The sequence below is a fragment of the Ambystoma mexicanum genome, chromosome 3p (assembly GCF_040938575.1).
Source record: "Ambystoma mexicanum isolate Mex_15411 chromosome 3p, UKY_AmexF1_1, whole genome shotgun sequence".
In the NCBI taxonomy this organism is placed as follows: domain Eukaryota; kingdom Metazoa; phylum Chordata; class Amphibia; order Caudata; family Ambystomatidae; genus Ambystoma; species Ambystoma mexicanum.
Genome location: NC_090925.1, coordinates 394,860,097 through 394,877,820, shown reverse-complemented (window position 1 = coordinate 394,877,820; position 17,724 = coordinate 394,860,097). Strand labels below are relative to the sequence as shown.

The following is a 17,724-nucleotide window of genomic DNA, read 5'->3' as shown; positions in this document are numbered from 1 at the left end:
AAAAGCGGCAGCCATGATGGAAAACGCAGTGCCCATTGGAGTGGCACAGTCCAGAAGCCAGACAGCACAGGAATTGGATGAAAGTTCGATGGACACGCTGATGCGTGTTCCCATAGTGCCCCATATGATAGAGCACAGTGAGAGGATAAATTGCGCTCATAACGGAACGCTGCAGAGTCGGAGTGAAATGGTGATCAAAAAGCTAATCTAGGCTTTGTCGTGCGGTCGTCTGCGGTCCAGTTTGGATAGTGTGGAGAGCATCAGGAGCATGGCTGGAGTAGGGAGGCGGATAGCAGGTGCAGAGGGAAGAAATGAAATGCACACAGCTGCATCGTGATTGTGGCTGCAATGACTACTAATTTTCCGACTCCTGCTTGGTGGTCGAGTACCCCACATCTTTCTCCAGTGTCTATAGCTGTGAGGCCAGGTCCTCGAGCCATTTTGCTTCCGCTTGTTTTGTGCCTTGCTGTTTTGGATGTTTGTCTGGGTTTCAATGTCCTGTATCTGGAGCACAGTGGTGCTCTAAATGTTTAGTTGAGTCCCGCTCCCTTGGGGTGTGGCATGGCAGGTCATGGTTGAGCATAGGTTGAACTTGAAAGAAAGGGATTGCAAAATGAGTGGGAAGTGACATAAGTTGTGAGAGTATGGTTAGGAGTACTGTGCAGTACTAGACGTTGTGCTTTGTATGGATCACAGATTTAAAACGAGTGTGTGATTCCAGTGACAAGGTGTGCTTTGAGGGATAACCCCAGCTTCTTATACATGCTTAACACCTAGAAATAGTTCCACACCCCCATGTTAGATGGAGTCTCGAAGGTTAAGGGAGGGGTGAAACGTATGTGGACTGCTTCTGACCTTGCCCTTTAAAGGGGTTGGGTGGGTTATGCAACAATGGCGACATGACATCTGGGATGACTAAGGAAGGGACTTCCAAATAGAATTAGGGCTAAGAAATAAAGGGGTGTAATGAGACCCAAAAAAAACCATTACCGCTTTGTATAAAGTTACTGATATGATATGACAAAGAGGAATGCAAAGGCAATCCCTAAGAGTGAATTGGATGGACGGGGTCAGTAATGGCTCAATGGAGCTTGTTAAATTGACCCAAACCGTTACAGGGATACCAGACTTCCTTTTCCATATTTGTCAAAAGTATGGAGATAGTTCAGGGCCTTCTAGGTACACGTGGGAGGGAGTGGTCGGAAAGGAGAGCATCGTGAGGCTGGGCTACATTGCCATTAGTATCTGACCCCACATTCCTCTTCAGTTTAGATATTGTGCATTTCACTGTGCATTAACCCAAGACTTAGCGATGTGGAAGCAATCCCTGGTATGCCTGTAGTGATTTTTCGTGCTAGGCTGAATTGTGAGGACCTAGCCTTATTTGCTCGAGTTGCCGAGTCTACAGACAGTGCCAAGAGCTATAGCGACTCCATTGTATTCAGAATGAATGATCCTGTTAAAGGGGGAAAAAAAAGTGGAGATTAGTACAGAGGAGCTTCATGAAGGATTAACTATTGGAAGATCATCCCTAAACATGCCCCCCAATGGAGAGGCCTTTTACATGCATCTCCTCAAACCGTTTTTTACCCGTTTTAGTGGATGCGATTTCCCCATCGCAAAATGCCTATGTGGACTTACTTGAGTAAGCACTCCTAGCGGAATAAACCAGCATCCACTGGTATAAACAATAAGGCAGCGCATAAGCGACTGGTAGTAGTCATGGGTGGAGATGCAGCAACCCTCAGCAAGGATCAGCATGCAGAAGTTGTTTCAAGCGGAAATCCACACAATGCACTGCTCATCAATGAAGGAGGTGGGATAAATTACACTCTGGTGACTATTACTCTATAAACGTAGGGGGGACTTTAGGGCGTAGCTTGTCAGTCAGGTGAGGTTCTGTTAGGTGCGGGATGCTGTTTTCCTTGACTTGCAAGCCAATGAATAAAAGATGCCTTTGTCATGACCCAAATTAATGTGGAAGTCTGGTTTTCTCCCTTCTCTGACAAGGGAAACAAATTGCTGAGGGCCCTGTTTGAAGAGGTTATTCGACTAATTGGCGCATTGGTCTCAGTCTCTCAAACTGGAGCCATGCCTTATTCCCCATCCACTGGATTACATAATTGCGATTTTAACTGCTGTTTTAAATGTTGAGGCACCGTTATGTTCAACCTCTAGGATGCAGATGCCGAGGTACAAACGAGAAAAGCTATGAGCAGGTGAAACGTGGACTGATGAGATCAGTAAGAGGACTTCCATTAATATCACTAGGGTACTCAACCTAACAAGTTCTGAAACATCGGAGGCAGAGCAAAATGAAACTCTGACTTGATTAAGAGAAGGATGGAACAACGCAAGTCTTTTGTGACGATTTGAAGACTTATAAGGGAGTCCTATACCAGAGTGGGGCAGCTCCACATCTTCTATCCTTAGACTATGGTAAGCGTGATCTCCCAGAATTCCTAAAAGCAATTTAAGGCTTTGCAGCCCAAAGTGTCAAGCCTGAAATTACTCTTGAACAACGGTTAGCGTTTTAGATGCTTACACTTTTTATGTTAACGATTTAGTTTTGTTGGGTTACGATATGGATTTTTCTGTTTTTCGAATGCAATTTGTTTCTCCTTTTTTCCCCTTATATTAGACGATTATGCTTAGTTTTATTGGTAACTTCAATTTTTTTCTTGATGTATGTTTGAATCGCACAGCAGTGAAGCCTTTAGGGGCAGGTTTCGCACTCCATTACTCTAAATACAATAGTTTAAAAGGGATAGCACTTGGCTGACCCCATGTACACACCGTCAGTTTAAAAGGTGTTTTGGGTTTTTGGGAGGCCCTGCACGATCGTAGTGCAGTGTGGGCTGTCCCTGGCCTGGGATTCAGTAGGCTAAGACATTAAGCTGCTCATCTGTTGTGAAGCCGTAGAGTGGTCTTCACGCAGTAACCACTTTTGGCCAGCAATGGTCTTCTGAGCTTCTCTCGTTTGTTTGTGGGGGACTACATCGGTACCTGGAAGTATTGTATTACTTAGTATTTTTTTTATTTATATAGCACAGGCTAGCTGGAGAGCAGTGAAACACTGCAAACTTAAATTATACAATACTGGTGGAGGATTTAAGTACAGCCAAGTGTTCGTAGTCCGGGGGTGGTGTGGTGTTGCGAATATCACGAGAAGAGGGCAGCTGAATGCAGGGGCACAATGCCTTTTATTGTGCTTAGGAAAAAAACTGCACATGGTGTCCTTCCTTTTCATTGCTTCGATTCACAGATTGATGCAGAATTCTTACCTATTTGTTCTCAACTAATGCAGCTTTTAATAATGCATAGTTATCCTCTGCCTTGTACAAGACCTCAAATTGTAGCACTTGGAATTGTTTGTCATAATTGACTGAGAGGATGTTATGTTAAAGGTACTTATATAGCGCACCATTGCCAATGGAATTGGTCCCCAGGCGCTCTGGCGGATCTGTAAACAGGAAGGAAGGCGTGTAGGGTTAGTCGAGAGGAGTAGGAGAGTACGAAAGTGGGAGAGGTGGTGTGCTGTTGGCAGCTTCAGCTCGTTATACAACGAGTGCTGGGCTTTGGTGCAAGTATCGGATCGGGCGTGACTTCGTGTGCTGTAGGTGCTGTTTGTGTTGTTGATGTATCTTACCTGCTGCATTACCAGTTTTTCGGTTTCTGCTTGAGCCACAATGGTAAATGCTTTTTGGCCCTGAATTTCCACTGCCTGTACTTTCTTACTTTACACCATATGTTTTTCAACTTGCCTAATGCGACAATTACAGAATAGGTAGGGCTTCCTTAACAAAGTCGCAGGAAATAGGCCCCCCAATAACGTTCAGCTGAGTGAAAGGAGCTGTTTCGCAGTTAGTAGCTCAATGTCTTTTTCGGGTCAGAAGCCTTATGACGGAAATACTTTTCCTTGAGGGTTACTTGTTACCTTTGAACTTTGAAGGCAGTTGGCAGTTGTCGCTCAGATCGATCTATTAACAGTTGCACCGAAGTAAAGCATGCACGCGTTTTAAATGAGCCCTGCAAGAAGGCAGTACACAACACTGTTTGATGGTGTCAAATAGTGCCATGGCGCAGCATACTCAATTCGGGTTTGCTTTTCTTGTCTGCAGCTAATGGTCCTGTGATTGTGGGCCGTAGGGTTTAGACCTTGTGACGGTGTATGCTTTGTCATGTTCAGTACAAATGGTTGAGTTGACAAATCGGGTAACTGAGTGACTGCATTATAAGCAAGTTTTAAGAACCGTAGTTGTGCTAACAAGTTTAGTGTGTATACTCGAGCAATTCCGTTTTTCTGGTGCCTAAAGTACATTTTGGGAAAGATTTGCAAATACGTCTTATTGTAACTTTTGGTTACACCTTACGGCCTGCACTCTAGAACTATAATAAAGGTGTTAGCAACTCCCAACACTCGGATATATCTATAGTGCTGTATCAAAGCTGCTGTTTGAGCCGGTCATTCTTTGCTGCTTCATGATGCGGCACACGCGTGTTGCTGTGCTAAGCGAAAGCTGAGGCACGTATTTAAGTCCAGTTGCAGCAGTGGTCTAATGCTGAATTCTGGCTGTGTTGCAGCGCGACCGTACTGTTTTGCCATTGGGGGCACAGCATCCTCACTTGGCCTCCACCTTGTATCCCTTTTGTACATAAATACACCCTTTAAACACCTTGATGAAGCTAGTTCATTCAACCTGTTTCGTAGGTTAGGTTACTTTGGTCTTGACGTCGCTGGTTTAGTTTTCTTGTTCATTCCATGTTTCCGTGCGTTTTCATACACTCAATATATACCAAAAGGTGTTGCTAATTAATGTCACTGATAATCCCTTCTTGGCTGTTACATGCTTGATTACTGTGGAAGCTGCTCTATGCCTCATTCGAAGGAGTTCCCCAATGTCCCGGAATTGGAGGTTTGCTGTCTGTGGAATTTCAATCCCCAACTTCTTTGAAGGCTTAAACTGCTAACACTTGCAATAGAGCAGTGTCTGGAAACTCCCTATGCTTTGAAGCATATACAACTTTATACATCTCAGATTATTGTGCAGGTTTGCAGAGAAAAACAAACGCTAGCCTGGCCCATCAAGCCTTTAACGCCAGAAGCTACCAAGTGACCCGATGTGTTGTGCACATTTAGGCAGTCCTATTCCTGTACATTGAATGCTGGGACTTTGTTTCATTGTCTCACTGAAAACATGGTGCCAACAAAGCACAGTGTGCAAAACCAAGATTGCTTGGTGGTGTTGCACATAACATTGGACCTAATGGCACCTAGGTCTGTAATCTGTCTGCTAGAAATACATTTTATCTACAATATGTGGTGTATATTTCATGTATCCCTGGTTGTCAAATGATGATTTTTGCCCGCCATACTAAACACTGCCTGATCTGTTTGAATTGGTAGACAAAAGTAGTGACTGCAGAGTATTCAGCCCCATAGTGCAATAATTGAGCTGGTACTGTAAAATCTGCCAGCAATTCTGTTATCAATACCCTACGTCGATATTTTAAAGAATATGATGGTCAACCATACTATTTAGTTTCATAGTTCATAAGTTTTACTGTCTCCTTGAATTTTCACGGTGCAGGTCATATTTGCACATTTCTGTTAATCCAAATAATTTCTTGTTTTAGGCCCTTTTACGGATGTTGTCACCACAACGTTGAAGCTCAGTAATCCACTCGATACAAATGTATGTTTTAAAGTGAAGACTACTGCGCCTCGTCGGTACTGTGTGCGGCCCAATAGCGGAATAATAGATGGAGGATCCTCGGTCAATGTTTCGGGTAAGTCTCTGAATTTGAGCCAGATTGTATTCCAACATTATCAGTGTGCGTATTAAAAGGCACACAGTTTATGGCCAAAGTGATTTAGTTAAAAAAAAAGACTTCCAAAACGTTTTTTCTTGTCCCAAGATCAGCCTTCCAAAAATGTTGACCAGTTTATACATGAAATTTCCTGGTCATGTTTTAGTGCACAATACCTCTTATAATGAAATGTCACACTTTCCTCACTTATGCCATTAATGCTGGAGTGATTGTGTTTTGAAATGCTAGGAGTGTAAAATAACCCTAAACAATAAGATTTATTTTGTGACGTTCTGTGACTTGCTTAAATGGTGCTGGGTGTGGATAAAGATGAGATGAGCCTGATCCACCACAGACTCAAAAGATGAGACACCTATGCAAGTGATTAGAAGCACGATCTCAAACTAAAGTTGGTCTACATGTGTATGCTCTCGGCTACTTACTGAAATAGGGGGAAGTTATATCTTCTGCACCTGGTCATTCAGATTAATTTCATAGGTCTACTTCAGGAGATGTTTGGTCCCAAAGAGCCGAGCAAGCCTCCATCCATATATATTTCTTTGACGGGGAGAGTTGTGTAATCCTGATTAACTGATCTTTAAATAACATGTTAGAAGTAGCAATTAAACCTTGTGATTTAGTTTTGTTGGAACTTCCTTCGCCTTTGTCCAACTCCTGGCTTTATGTATTTGTATAAGAGGAGTCTGGCCAGTCTTCGCATAAAATGGCCATATGGCCAGGGGAAAAATGTCCTATATGTGGCAAAGGGGAAAGACCTGAGATAGTGACATATTTTAAGTTGAATTAAATTATCTATTTTTAATAAGTTAGTACACTAGTACAGAAGGGGTGATGGAGGTACTGTCCTTTGTTTGCCCATTTCAGAATAGCCAACCTGCTGTTTGGACGGTACTTTCTCTTTGGACTTGCTTATGTTGTCCGCTTGATTCATTGTTTTAATACATTTGAAAATCAGACTTGCGAAGCTCGAGTTTTTGTGTGAATGAAGTGTATTCGTTTTGATGAAAGGCCTTTTAAATCATGAGCAATTGTATTAACTTTGTTTTCGATAGTGTGGTATTCAGGAAAACCCTACTTAAAATGACTGGGAAATGTTCAGCTTATTGACATGGCAGTAGGCACCATACACGTGACGTATAACATTATTTTAGTTGTACAAATTGTTTTAGGCATACAGGGTGTGAGATCAGTTTACCAGACCCCTTTGCTTTTGGGTAGTTGGCCACAGTTGGATCATGGACTATAAAGGTTCACTTTACTAAACCTCGTTTCAGTGATACACAGAACACCTAAGATGGACATTGCCTCTTGCGCATGAACTGAGTGATTCAACCATCCTCTCAATGGCCATGATGGCAGTTTCCATGTGGCCTACGGAATTGGCTGTATAAAAACACAATTATGAAATTCCATACAAAGGAGACCTGTCTTAATGAATAGCCAAATGTAGCATGCAATTTTAAGACCAAACCTTTACCTATATGGACATAACACTGAATAATATTGATAATTCAGTTGGAAAACTGCAAACCAAATAAAACGTGAAAATAACACCCTAACCAGAAGATTATCTTGGAAATAATAAGAAAGGAAACATCACTAGATACAAAAAAGGCTAGGGCATAATGCAAACCAAATTGGTGACCCATCTTTTTTATTGAACTTTTGGATAGAAAATATTCTGGAAAGGCCCTTCCAACACACCATACTACTTGCCACCCTCACTGGGAGGCACATTCAAATAGGTATTCAAACCCTTTCACCAAAAATGAACGGTAATACTCTTGAAGCACTAGGCCCGAGCCATAGAAAGTACGTATGGCAGCTATGTTAAACTAATCATTGTAACAAATGAGAGGGCGCCATTGCCAAGCAATTTATGAGGGTCATTGTGCGTTGAACTCTGATTTACTTTGTGGGTCCCTCAAATCAAGATTACAACAGACTCTGTACCTGCCACCCAGAAAAGCTTATAGGACTTGGTCTGGTGGACTTGGGGTCTCATAAGTTGCTGCCATGGGACTGGCTAATGGTTTGTAGTATTTCTCTGGTTTATTTGGTGGTAGATTTGAGAGCCAAGTCAGACTCCCAGAGTTAGTTGTCTCCTACACCAGACTAAATGAACTACATCCAAGTTGCCGAGCAGATGCTCCTTCATTGTGTCTCTATTTATAGATCTCTGCCACTATGAAGTACAGAAAAAGCTCCATTTATGCATCACAACAGGGAAGAGGTGCTCTTCTCCCATGGGAGGTTCAGTTCGGTTATCCTTTCTTCGACTCCCTATGCTGGAAAAATGTCTATGCAAGACTGTGGCATGCTGCCTCTTGTTACTTTATGCCTATTCCCTTCTGCTGCCCCAGAAGTCACTGATACTCTGGCCTCCTTACCCAGTTGATTGAGGCTGTGGCAAGTACTATTGAAATGGGATAACTGTCAGAACAGCCGGGGTATTTGCATTTATTTGCAGAACAGGGATCGCAATCTGATCAGAAATGACTTACAAATAACACATTAACAGGTAGTGGGTGCACCTTTATACTAGGTACAGGACAAAATGCTTCAATCTAAAAAGGAGTGATATCTATACAAAATTACATTGTTAAACATCACTGCAGTTCAGGTAGGGAGTATGGGTGAGAGAGTAGGGGAGCACCTTCTTAAGCAAGTAAGTGAAGTTTAAGCTAAGCTTTGACGAAATCCCCAGTTGGTCTGGCTTTGATTCTTTTGGGCAGTGGGTTTCTGTGGAGCTGAGCAAATGGGGAGAAAGTGGAAGTCAAGAGGCACAGGGGAGGGTATGGGACAATGAGGTTGGGTTCAGAGGAGGATCAGAGGGAACAAGATGGTAAATAAACTTCGATACAATCGGACAGGTACTGGTGAGCAAGACCATTGATGGCTTTGTAGATGAGGCGAAGGAACTTGAAAAGAGAACAGATGTGCATGCACAACTAGCATGATGTTGGTAGGTTGAAATGGGGGGCGGATTCTGGTAAGTTGTAGAGACTGCAGGTAGCAAATTTAAGGACCGTCTAGATGGAGGAAGGCGTAGAGAAGGCCAAGGAGTAAGCTTGAGCAATAGTCTGGTTTCCTGAGCACAAGTGTGGAGGTTGTAGTTTTTGTAGAGGTTAGTAATAAAAGGACACATTTTCTGAATGCTGAGGTTAATACGAGCAGCACAGGCAGTGATGAATTGCTGCCGCCATAGGTGGCTAAAGAGGACCCCAAGATTGTGAGCCTTGGGTGAAGCAGCAACAAGGTCAGGTGGGAAGGAGATAGAACAGGGGAGGGTAGGTATGAAATTGAAAGTGAAAGCTGGGTAAAAGCAGACTTCCTTTTTTGAAGAGTTCAGCATGAGTGATGAATTATAGTGATACAGTTGGCTATCCGTTCCGGAATCGAGCATGGAGAGCAAGGTATAACAACTCTGAGATAAGGGCTCTGCTATATTCTGCGAATGGACTACATGCTGCAAGATACGTTTGATGCTATTCCTTTTAACTAGCCTGGTACGGCTAATAAAAGCTCTGGGACTGTTATGAAAGTGTGTGTGTGTGTGTGTGTGTGTGTGTGTGTGTGTGTGTGTGTGTGTGTGTACACGTACCTGTGTGTGTGTACCACATGCTGTGCATAGGCTGACATCTAGTGGAAGCTGCAGAGTATTAGTTTGTTTTTTGCAACTCGCAAAGGGGTGTCGAACTAGGGTGTGCCAGTAATACTATCCCTAGTGTGACGTCCACTGTACCCATGATCCCCCATGCGTGTAGGACCCTCGGATTGTTTTTTTTCCTCCATACTTGTCGGAAGCATAGTTGCGGAGTTCCCTGGCTTTTAGCCATTTATCATAAAATTAATATAGAGTCCTCAAATCAAGCAGTAATGGAAACACTATCTTTCTCACCAAATGTGTCTTTTTCGCCGAATATATCTGAAATTGCCCATCGAAATCGAAGTGCAGTATCCTCATTTTTGACTCCTACTCCTCGCCAGCAAAATGGCAATCAAATGAAGCATGTAAATGATGGTATGTCCAAATTAGCAGCTGTAAATTTTGAGGCAATGCAAACCACTATGAATACTGTAATTGTTGTTTGACACCCTGAATGATAAATTGAATGCACAAAGTAGCCAATTTACCTCTGTTGAAGCTTGGCAAACAACTCAAGATATAATGCTCTCTACAAGAAGCGGATTACCAATCAATTCGTGTAGAGATTTGGCTACTACGAAGTGCGTTGATAAAGCCTCCCCGCCCATAATAAATTCCACAGAATGTTCTGATGCTACTAATTTACAAGCAGCGCCCTTGTTACCATGTTTCCCTAATATTACTGATTTACCTCCAGAAAATTAAAACAGAGGCTGTGGTGATATGAGTTGTATTGAAGTAAAAGCTAACGCAACAAATTTAAAAACTGCTGTGGATAAACAAAGTAGCCTAAAAAAAGGCTCAAGTAAAATGGTAAAGAAAACCTCAAACGGGGCAAACATTCTACGACAGCTGCCTCTAAACAATTTATAAAGACTTTGAATGCACCTGTTACCACTTGTCAAATAGCGTCTCCTGCTGTTTGGAAACAATACATGCTTTTGGCACAAGCTCCGAAATCAAAACTAAGTGCTTTAGGGAATTTGGAACAAGTGGTTGCTCCTTATGAGACTTTAGATAACTTTGTCAAAGCTGTTCAATTGCATACTAGCCTGACCAAATCTAAATCAACTGACTCTGGTGCGAGCTCCACCGGTGTTCAGCCTCAGACTCCCCTGCAGTGTGACGCACAAAAAGAAACTGACTTACGTCGCAATGAGATAAGGAGAGAAGTTGATGCATACATGTCCCAATTCTCAAATCAGAGATTTAAAGGCCCCTGCTTTTAGCAATGGGGTACATTCTGAGTCTGCTCATTCTTTTTCAAATGCAGATATAATGAATGTGTGCAATAGACAGATTCCTATGTCTCAAACCTCACAGCAAACAGTGACTAAACTGAGTCAGATGTGCAACTCTGTTAAAACCCCATCTTGCAGCAAGACATCTGCGAACCCTGATTTACCCATGGAAATTCCAGAACATAGCAACTCGGGCGAAAACAAAACTGCATTTCACTTTGAGAGCCCTGCTGTGGAGATAGCCCGCATGCTACATGCCCTGCTGCCAAACAAAAAATTCTGAGAAAGTGAGTGAAAAATTGTCATCTTTAAAGTCTTCCTAAAGTGCCCCCATGCTAAAGTTGCAGACTCGTTTATAACAAAAATGTAACATGCTTAATTCTTGGCAGTCAGCCAGATCCTTATCCGCAATATGATTTATATCGCCACAGCATTATGGAACTATTCTCAGATGTCTTGTTGCTTGAAGATAACAATAGCTCAGATATTGAACAGGTAGAGTTCATAAATACAAATCTTTTAAGTACTGTAAGATTATGGTTCCGGTCAAGAGTGGTCAGAAATCTTGTATGACAATCTAAAGAACTGTTCCAAATGGGTTTTGTTGTGCTATCTGGTCCACAGGAAGTTGTGGATAAGACTCCACTATTGAAAGAGGTGGGCAAAAAAACTGTCATGGTGTCTAAACAATGGTGGTCAGGAAATGAGGAGCCGTACAAACCAAAAATGCTCATGTAATTGTGGGGAGTCCAGAAGTTAACAAGAGCATGGGCAAGAGAATGCAGTGCTCGTTAGTTTCTTGGAATACCTGTGGCTATCGTCATCTAATCAAAAACTGTGAACTATTAAAATGTAATTTAGTCATGTTACAGGAGACATGGATCACTATTTCGCTGCTGTGGAATGCTCATGAAATTCATTTTACTCCTGCTTTAAAGTGTCTGAGGCTGTCCAATGTCTGGCCTCATCACATGCACAAAAACTAGTGCAAATATGTCAATAATCCATATGTACTCACCAAATCCCTAATCTCAATTGACAATTGTTTCCATTGGTACTACCCTATATGCTCTAGTCAATTTATACTGGAATCCCACTGGGATTGAAAGTCTGAAGTTTATCAATGATGTCTCAACTCTGTTAGACTGCATTGCCTCTGTCCCTGAGATTGCTCATACGATAGTAGCTGGAGATCTAAATCTACATTTTTTGACCACACAAAGACATCTGAGCAGATGAGACGAATTCCTTGGCATCATCTGATGAAATCGCGAGGCTTATTGATGCTAAATAGGCTCGGCACTCATGATTGTGACCATGTTTGTGGGGGGCAAAGAGGTTCTGAAGGAATAATTGGCATATTTATTTAGACAGTGGCTTACTCTCGAAAGTCGAATTCTTTAAAATTGAAAGAACAGTATGTAGTGATCACAGAATGCTAGGTCTACAGTGGCCTAGAAAAGCATGACAGTTAACACATATTAGACAGAAATGGTCGGGTACTATACTTGCCAACAATAGTGTCAATCGAGTGCTGGACTGAAAAATCGATTTCACAATTAGGTTACCTGTTAAATGATGCATTTAACCATTCTAAATCTGATCAGTTATCTAGCACATCCATTTACTATGACATCATACAGAAATTGGGATCCTGTGATATAAAACGGAAAGCCTATGCCCATAGAAATCACACATTTGACCTGGTAATAAAGAATAGGAAAACACTTCTGCCAAGAAAAACATGAGGTAGCAAATCTTCCAATAAGTGTGTGATATAAAACTCTAAAGCACCTAAAAACCACTTACAAAAATTGGATGCGTGCATATCATGCGCAGATGATGCAATCTGATGGTGCAAAGATGCTAGAAATCATGAGAGATAACACAGCTCGCATGTGGCAAGTAATTAATAATGCAACCTCTTCCTCCCAAATGTTGAAGCAGACTCGAATGTTTCTCAAGTGCTTTGGATAGATTACTTTGGAAAGATCTTTGCACGTCCTGATGTAGCATGCGTGTCACAAATAGAGAATGGGTCTGATCACGTTCATCTTAATATAGATAAATCGGATATAATGTATTTTATAAATACTGCTAGTCAGTCCAAAGCTCCTGGCCCTGACGGACTGTCGAATAACATCTTTAAACAACATCCTGGACTTTGGACGAATTTTCTGTTTTTGAACAAATTAATCTTTCGCAAACTATTCCACTATCTTGGAAACATTCTAGAATAGTTTCTCTTTTCAAAAAAGGAAATCATCACAAACCAGAAAGCTACAGACCCATTGCTCTTTTGGATGTGCCTGGAAAAATCTATTCACGAATAGTGTTGAAAGAATTAAATGTGTGGCTGAGTACCAACAATATAAGTGATCCCTTTCAAACAGGATTTGTTGCGGGCCTTGGCACTGTGCCCAACATAACTCTCAATATGCTAAAGTCGAAATACATCAATTGTATCCAAGTTTTATACATGGCTTTTATTGACTTTCACTGTGCTTTCGACTCGGTCGATCGCCAGTTGCCATTTCACAAATTGAGGGAGTATAGTTGCCCGCCATCTCTGCAAAAAATAATTAAGAAGCTACACTCTGATATGACCATTCAAATAAGGCTCTCCTTAGAAGGGCTTCTTTCCTCATATATCAAGATGGAAAGAGATGTGAAGCAGGGGTGCATCCTGGCATCAACACCATTCAATCTATTTATTTTGGCCTTCGGAAATGCTTTTAATGACATCGTAAATGATGCCCCGAAGCTAGGATCTCAAAAAACAATGTGGATCCTGTATGCCGATGATTTGGTGCTCGTATCTCAAACTCCTCGAGGCTTACAAAAGCTGCTTAACTGTCTATATAATTACACCACTAAAAACAACCTGACTGTTAACTCATAAAAAGCACAAGCTGTAATTTGCCCAAAAGAAAAATCAAAAACACACATCAAATCTAAGATGGTCTTTGGGCAAGCAAAATCTCACTGTTGTAGATAGCTACAAATACCTAGGCTTGCCGTTCACAGGAAGCCTAGCAGATTCTCTGCACTCTGACTTTTGATGCTAAAATTCGAACTTTAGCCTCACAAGCAACCATTTTGATGCGTAAAAATGGCAAATTTACTACCAAGCGTTTAATGACTTTTATAAACAAAAAGTAATTCCAATAGTTTCCTATGGCTCTGAAACACAACTGCCCAAAGCAAGAAAGTATTGGGATCGAAGTTTTTGGAAGTCAGTCTTCAAATTACCCGGCTGTGCATCAACTTCGCTCTTACGATATGAACTAGGTGCTATCTCGATCCATTGTCAGGTAATTTGGAAAATGTGTAGTTTCTTCAAAAAATGCCTGTTGGGTGCCTCAGCGAAAAATGTCCTAAATTCTATAGCACATTATCTTCTGACATCATTGGATAAATGTCCTAATACATGGTATAAATATGTCTTAACTGCATTGGATGATGCCAATGTATCGTTAGAACTCTTGATTCTAAATCCAGCCAAAGCTAAGGTAGCAGTGTATCGACAAGATTGGATTATCACTCAAACCTCATGCAAAAAGTATGTTGACTACTCTCTTACTATTTGGTCAAAGCTTAGGATCAATGGAAAAAAAGTGTCCGCCAAGCTATGTCGGAACACAAATGTTGAGAATACGACTAAATCTGTATCCACCAATGAAATTCTTGCTAGAAGTGGAATTGTGCCAAAAAATCAAGTGGTGTCGTTTTTGTAAAAACAATATGCAGACAGTCTTTATCTCATCTAATAGTTGTCTTGTGTTAACTTCTCTATGACAAAAAACTAAGAATTTATTCCATCTCGTTTGATATCGAACAGAAGAAGAGATTTGTAGTTGTTTAGTAACCAGTTGTAGCACATCAATGCACATTGCATTGTTTCAATTTATGTCTGCTGTTCTGCCAAAATCAAATTAATATTGTATGGAAACTGAATGCATTCTCTTTTTTAAACTTTTGTAAGTGTAATTATAAACGAAATTGTTGAATTGTTTTTTTTCCTTTCTACTGGGTTTTTCTTTTTCGGATGTATGTAAATTTGAAAGGTTGAAATATTCAGCCAAACAATTAAAAAAAAAAAAAAAACATATGGAGAGGACTCCATTTAAATTCTGCCCCACGTGCAACCATAAGTTCCCTTTTGGTAGATGAGCATAACACCTGTAATCTGTGTCTTCCTAGGGATCCCCCCGAAGCAAATTGCAGCGCTTGTAAGCTCTTCAAAGCTAAGACACTTAAGGACTGCTCCACCAAACGTTGGGCCCACTACGTCGGGCAACTCGAGGCCATGGACGCTGTGGGTTCCTTCAGTGATTGCAACAACGCCGCCGTATCGGATGGCGAGGGCACAGGGGTGTCGTTGGGTGCACCCCTGACCTCGGAGGACTGTCCGGTGGGGCAGCTATGGGGACAACACCCGGCAGCAAGAGCGCTACCCACACACCTTCATCTAAGCACACTAACCCCACCCGAGAATCGATGTGTCGAGTGATCGTCAGAAAAAGGCACAGAGAGAGCAGTCCGCAGAATCAGTGTCCTCTGGGCGTTCCAGGTCACGGTTGCCCCATGACACACAGCAACCGTCTACGATTGCTAAGAGTGCCACATTACCTAAGGTCACAGAGGTATGGTCGTCAGAAGACGAATCCAACCTCTACCCCCAAGTAGCACGCTCAGTCGGCTCCGGCAGTTCGTACGACGTCTGCCTCCGAGACTCGATGTCACTTCTCTAAGACTCCAGAATCTCGTGAACCCAGCTCCGAATCACAACGCCAGGCATCGAAAGATTCAGGGAAAGCCAAAGAGTCTGGAAAACATGCCTCGACTCATGGGAAAGGGGAGAAACAATCTGAGCAACAGGTTCAGAAGGATAAACACCCCAAATCTTTAGAGAAGTCCAAGGCCCCTGACCCTGTCACTAGGCCAAAAGTTGTCCCTCCCACTCCCCAGGACATGGGAATAGAAGAGGAACCACAGCAGGAAAGGGTTATTCCCAGTTTCAAAGTATGGACCTCGGAAGACATCGACAGAGTAATGAGGAGAATGTCTTTTATGGCAGATTTTTATGAAAAAGACCCTCATTACTTTCAAAGCTATCAGACTTCCCCTCCCCCTTCAGTATCCAAAGACGGTCAACCTCCTACTAAGAGACTCCATACTGAGACTTCAGTTCAGGGGCTGATTTCATACCCATTCACTATTGAACCTTACCAGCAGTATGGTGAGGATCCAGAAATACAAACACTGGGTGACCAGGCAGGGGTAGACTATTATGGAGACGACGATGACGATGAGGACGATGAGGAGGAGGAGGAGGATGATGAGGAAGACTAGGCCGAGGCCTATAGTCTCAACGCCCCTATTCCCAAGGACCCATCGGTGAATGACTCGCGTGTGGATAATCAGCCATTGCTGAACAAGGTCTTAGCTAAGGCTGCAGCCCATTTCCAGATAGATACTCATGGGGCACAAGAAGAGAAGGAATTTGCAGAGCAAATTCTGGGGGATAAAAAAATCCATTGCCCAAGCCATTCCAATTCTGAAGTCTGTTCAACGCAGAATCGACCCTTCTCTGCTCACCCCTAATCTTACCCGGGCAGTTGACCTACAAATAGTGAAATTATTCAGGGCCGTATCCTCTGCCCCACTTTACATAAGGGGTCAGCTTAAACTTGACTCAGTGGTCACAACCACCAGGAAGAGGGAAGGGACACCTCAAGCATCTTCTAAAGTTCCCCCAGACAAGGAGAGCAAAAAAAATATATGGGGTAGGAAGGAAAGTGGCTTCCTCTTCCGCTTACCAGGCAAGAATTGCTAATACCACCACTCTGCTGGCAAGTTACAACTGTCACCAATGGGAACAGGTAGCTGCCCTCATTGCCTCCGCACCAGAACCTCTAAAGAGCCAGTTGGCCCAGATTGCGTCGAAAGGAAGATGGATGTCTTGATGCATTCTCAAGGCTAACTTTGACGCAGCAGACAATGCAGGGTGGCTTATTGAAGAGAGCACAGTAATCAAGAGACCCTCTTGGCTGAGGCAGTCGGGGTTTAAACCCGAGGCCCAAGCCACCCTCCATTGACCTGCGGTGGAACCAAATGTCTTGTTTGGAAAGGCGGTGGAGGAGGTGCTCAAAACAGCTAAGGACGAATATGACACCTTGAGGTCCCTTGGACAACTAATAAACCCACAAACCAATGAGGGAATAATAATTTTTGTCACTCTCGTGGCCAAAATTCCCAGAGAGGGTCTAATTACTTTCAAGGCCAAGGAACACCGTGGGGAGGCAACCAACAGGCTACCCAGGGGTTCACCAGAGGTCAAGAGGGGCCGTGGTAGGGGAAGAGGCAGCCCAGGTAGAGGCACTACGCCTCCCAACAAACAGTGACATTCCGCTCCGAGTCCCTTCCCATGCATCCCCAGTAGGGGGGCACATTTCCACTTCATCCACACATAGGAAGGGATCACCTCGAACAGATGGGTGCTGTCCAGTGTCCGCAGGATACTCTATCGAACTGTTGGAACGCTCCCGTGACCATCCTTCAAGACAGAAAATGCACTCCTTGGAGCACCAAAGAATCCTCCTCAAGGAGATGGTCATTCTTCTTGCAAAGGACGTGATAGAACTCGTCCCGGGCAACCAGGTAAACAAGGGTATTTATTCAACTTACTTCCTTGTGCCAAAAAAAATCTAACAATGTGCCCAGTATTAGACTTACGCCCTGCAAACAAGTATGTTCAGCCTCAGAAATTTCACATGACTACACTCCAAGAGGTAATACCCCTACTAAAAAGGGGAGATTACATGGCAACATTGTACATGAAAGATGCCTATTTTCATATTTCCATGTTCCCAGCGCACAGACTACTTGCGTTTCAAGGTAGACAGCCAGCACTACCAGTTCAACGTGCTGCCATTCGGTATAGCCTCTGCTCCAAGGGTTTTCACCAAGGTACTGGCGGTGGTGGTGGCGCACCTACGC

General features: G+C 42.8%; 1 protein-coding gene across 1 annotated transcript in view; it reads left to right on the top strand.

Moving 5' to 3' along the window:
- The window catches only part of VAPB (VAMP associated protein B and C), a 478,035-nt gene that overhangs the window by 94,845 nt on the left and 365,466 nt on the right, over positions 1 to 17,724 (top strand). Inside the window, exon 2 of the mRNA XM_069651069.1 lies at positions 5,638 to 5,790. Within this exon, the coding sequence (XP_069507170.1) occupies positions 5,638 to 5,790 (153 nt within the window). The remainder of the gene's footprint in view (positions 1 to 5,637; positions 5,791 to 17,724) is intronic.